The following is a 4,090-nucleotide window of genomic DNA, read 5'->3' on the forward strand; positions in this document are numbered from 1 at the left end:
ATGCTACTTTCTCCACCCCCACCCTCCTCTAGCTTATCTCTCCACGCTCCAGGCTCACTGCCTTTATTCCTGATGAAGGGCTTTTGCCCGAAATGTCGATTTCGAAGCTCCTTGGATGCTGCCTGAACTGCTGTGCTCTTCCAGCACCACTAATCCAGAATCTGGTTTCCAGCATCTGCAGTCATTGTTTTTACCCCAGTGAGATGGGGTTAAGTCACCATAGTCCCAGAGAGTGTGGTAACTGGTGTTGGTCTAACATCAGGGTCACCACACCTCAAGCAAAGGCAAGGTTGAGAAGGAGACACCTTCATGGTAACTCCAGCTGGTGAGGAAATTGAACCTGAGCTGTTGCTATCACACTGCATCAAAAACCAGCTGTAAAGTCAACTGAGCTAACTGACCCCCAACACAGAAGCGTTTCACAGGAGGCTCCCAAGCACTGAGGATGTCACCTATACAGGGTATGGAATGTCTGCAACACAAATTCCCAGCTTGGCGAACAGAACCACAACAAGCACCCAAGCTACAAATCTTCTCCCAAACTTTGAATTAATTGATGCTTTGTCTCATCAACAAGTCTTTGTGAATTTTCAGCAGTTGTGGTTTACTTCAGTTTGAGCATTTGTAGTTTTTCTAATGTAAGCAACATGCTGTTACTCCATTATCTCCACATTTTCCTAGCTGCTGATTTCTTTACCATGATCCTTCCAAATTAGAGAGATCAATTGGGTAACCCTGCAGTCAGAGCACTGTCAATGTCACAAAGACATATGAATGAATTACATTGATTGACTGGTTCTTTATTCAATTTCTCCTTGTCCTACAGTGTCTCGGATTAAACATGGAATTCAACTATGTTACCACGTGAAAGCACTCTCATCCTTCTTCCAGAGCTAATGCATATATTTCTAAGCTCAATATAGTCTTAAAATCATAAAGAGAAATCTCTTAATCATTGTAGTTCATTTACTTATAACGCAACTTCCAATTATATAGTTGTTGGCAAAAATATTCAAATGCACTTGACAGCTTGTTATCATCATCAAACAAAACTTAACGCTGAAGTGAGTTAAAATATTTGCTAAAAGGTGGGTTTTAAGTCATGTCTTAAAAATTGAAGAAAGTAGGAACGAGCTGGAAACATGACAAATATGCAAAAACTTACATATCCTACATCAGGTCTGTAACAGGTATATGCACCTAGAATGCTGTGCAGTATATCATAATAAGGACCTCCCTGTGAAAATAAGGAATTATCAGTTTTACGCTAGTGCAAATTTTAAACTCAATACTCAGAAAATGATAATACAAATGTAACAGTGAATAAACCCTGCTGTGACAGGTCTAACTTCAAACTGCTATGAAGTTTCCAAAATATACTATTTTAAAAATTAGAATCTGCTTTCAAGCAGCAATAGACTCTACAAAAGTATTCATCATGCTTCCAATTTTAAAATGAAATGACAACCATTGACCCAGAAACAGTCAAGGAAAATTTGTAATTTTGTTAAAATGTCTGCAGAATCCTATTGTTTATAAGAATACCATATATACTTGAGTAAAAGTTGATCCTTTGTGACCAAAAATCTGGAATTTTCCATATATCTCATGTAAAAATCAGCCCTAGTTCTTCACAGATAATAGATCAACATTTGAGTGTCAAGGTGTTATCCTGTACATAAATGTTACGATAAGGAAATGAATTTTGTTTGGTCCTATTATGTGTTTTGATGTACAATTCACACCAATGTTAGGCTACGGATTTCTCAAGTTCATTATCTAACAAGCACTACAATTAGTATGATCAGCATGATAGAAAGTTTACCACACTATCATTTCCAACACAAGATAGGCCGAGATGCATTTATTTCACTATAATTACCATGCAACTGTTGACAATTTCTCACAGTTACAATGACTGGTGAAACTGTATGAGAGTCAAAACTTTTGGTAACCTTTTCCAATCTGAAATAAAAACTAAAAATTTTAGCTTGAAAAACTAAAACAACAGTGGACAAAAGAAAATAGAGGGAAATGGAAGAATTTGGTGCAAATGTTTAGGATGCATCAGGTCAGAGTCAGGTGACAATCTCCCTTTGTCTGCAGCTCAGCTGAGCTCAGTTCCCCTGTAGCATTCATTGTATTACCGTAATTCGCTGTGCATGAATTTCAGACCCTCAATAGTAGTATCCATGTAATAGTCGACCCCATTAATTTAACCCTAACAAATGTCTACAAAATTTGACTTTTACACTAGTATATATGGTAGTTGTAAATAAACTTGAACCATTTGAATCAATTGTAAAAGGATTAATAGTACTATCCTAGCATAATAAGAAATAAGTGCCCATTTCACTGAACAATCTATGACCTGGAAGCATCACTAACAGGAAGGAAGTTAAGTGCCACCAGATTGTAAATGAGAGCTGCTAAGCAGATGAAGTTGAAAGTAATGACCCAGAGGCAGACACACAGAAAACATAGACAGAGAAACAAAAAGAAATATAATGAATTCTTGCACAAGTAGCAAATCACTCTCAGGAAGGGTCAGTTTTTTCTGTGTGGCAGAAAAGGAGATTGAAGCTCTTAAAGATACAATAAAAACTAGCTAAAACAGATCCAAACCCAAAAAGCAGGAGGAATAACCTGGAGATGTAAAAGAGACATTTTCTCAGAAACAGTCATATCTTGAACAAGATGTTGTTGGTTGAAAAGGAATTCCAAAGCTACAAATTAGGAGTATTGTGATCAGACGGAGAATGGCTTCATTGAAGTCTGCCTCATTATTAATAAACAGGACCATGAAATTTAGGGATGAAAGCTGTTGTGGAACACCTGACTTCCCCTGCATTAATTTAAAAATAAAAGGCATGTTGTATTACTGCCTAACTACATTATATGTGCTACAGGAGAGGTTTGCAGCTATCCAAGATCTTCATTGTATTAATAATTTCAGTGAAATTTACCTTTTTATTTAAAGTAACATTAACTCATGTGTGTTGATTTCAATTCATGTTGAAGTTATAAAAAGTGAAATCTTGTTGGTAAATATTTTCTAGTGGTTGATTAGTAAATTTGTTTATATTAATTAATTAGTTCCCTTCAGGAATCATAGCAGATGACAATTATTGACTGGTCCTAAAGAACTGGACAACAGCATTGCAAATGTTAAAACTTCAGTTTATTAGAATTCAGTAGAATTGAAAGCCTCTTAAAGATATATGTTTTATTCAAGCTAAAAATAACTGCCTTCACTTATTCAAGTCTAAGTTTTCTTTCCCACTTGGTAATTCTGTAATGATAGAAAACTAGCTTTATTAGATGAAAAGTTGCCATAGTGAATTTTATTGATTGGAAATTGGGAACGTTTTTATTTCAATCCTGAAAATCATGATTTTCTTTATTTTGGGGTAGGAAGGTTGAGGTGGGACTACTTGTGTGAAACACAAGTTGAAAATCAAGCTGACAAGTTCAGTTGCCAGTGTACTTTACAACTGGACAGTTATTTGGACATATCGTGATTCACTACAGATACTTTCAGAATCAATCCATCACACAGACAAACTACTTTGCAGTACATTGTGTATGCATATTTTCCATGAGACTTCTACCCAATTGTATGCAAAACAGTTTCACAGATCAAAAGGCTCAAAACATTTACCTGCTGAAATATACAAAGGTTAGGAAAGGTGCGAGATATGTCCAACTTTATAAGCTCCAGACTGGCTTCTCGGTCTGCAACAGATAATTCTAGATCTGGAATGTAACAAAATATGCAATCATTCTGAGTCTCATAACGTTTTGGTCACCAGCTTGTTTTGTGGTGCTACAAAATGAGAATCTTCAATAAGCAGTCAAATATCAAACTTTTGAATTATCAAAATGGATAACCTTTTAATAACTCATTCATCAATAACATGATACTGAATATTAAAACTGAAAATGTGTTGCTGGAAAAGCGCAGGTCAGGCCGCATCCAGGGAACAGGAGAATCGACGTTTCGGGCATAAGCCCTTCTTCAGGAATGAGGAAAGTTTGTCCAGCAGGCTAAGATAAAAGGTAGGGAGGAGGGACTTGGGGGAGGGGCGTC

The 4,090-nt window shown here is 36.5% G+C and overlaps 1 protein-coding gene across 1 annotated transcript in view; it reads right to left on the reverse strand.

Annotated features, from left to right (window-relative positions):
• The window catches only part of LOC122539404 (TBC1 domain family member 14-like), a 79,062-nt gene that overhangs the window by 16,636 nt on the left and 58,336 nt on the right, over positions 1-4,090 (reverse strand). Inside the window, exons 7-8 of the mRNA XM_043674207.1 lie at positions 3,662-3,756; positions 1,166-1,237 (exon numbers count right to left, since the gene is read on the reverse strand). Of these exons, the coding sequence (XP_043530142.1) occupies positions 1,166-1,237; positions 3,662-3,756 (167 nt within the window). The remainder of the gene's footprint in view (positions 1-1,165; positions 1,238-3,661; positions 3,757-4,090) is intronic.

The sequence above is a fragment of the Chiloscyllium plagiosum genome, chromosome 32 (genome assembly GCF_004010195.1).
Source record: "Chiloscyllium plagiosum isolate BGI_BamShark_2017 chromosome 32, ASM401019v2, whole genome shotgun sequence".
In the NCBI taxonomy this organism is placed as follows: domain Eukaryota; kingdom Metazoa; phylum Chordata; class Chondrichthyes; order Orectolobiformes; family Hemiscylliidae; genus Chiloscyllium; species Chiloscyllium plagiosum.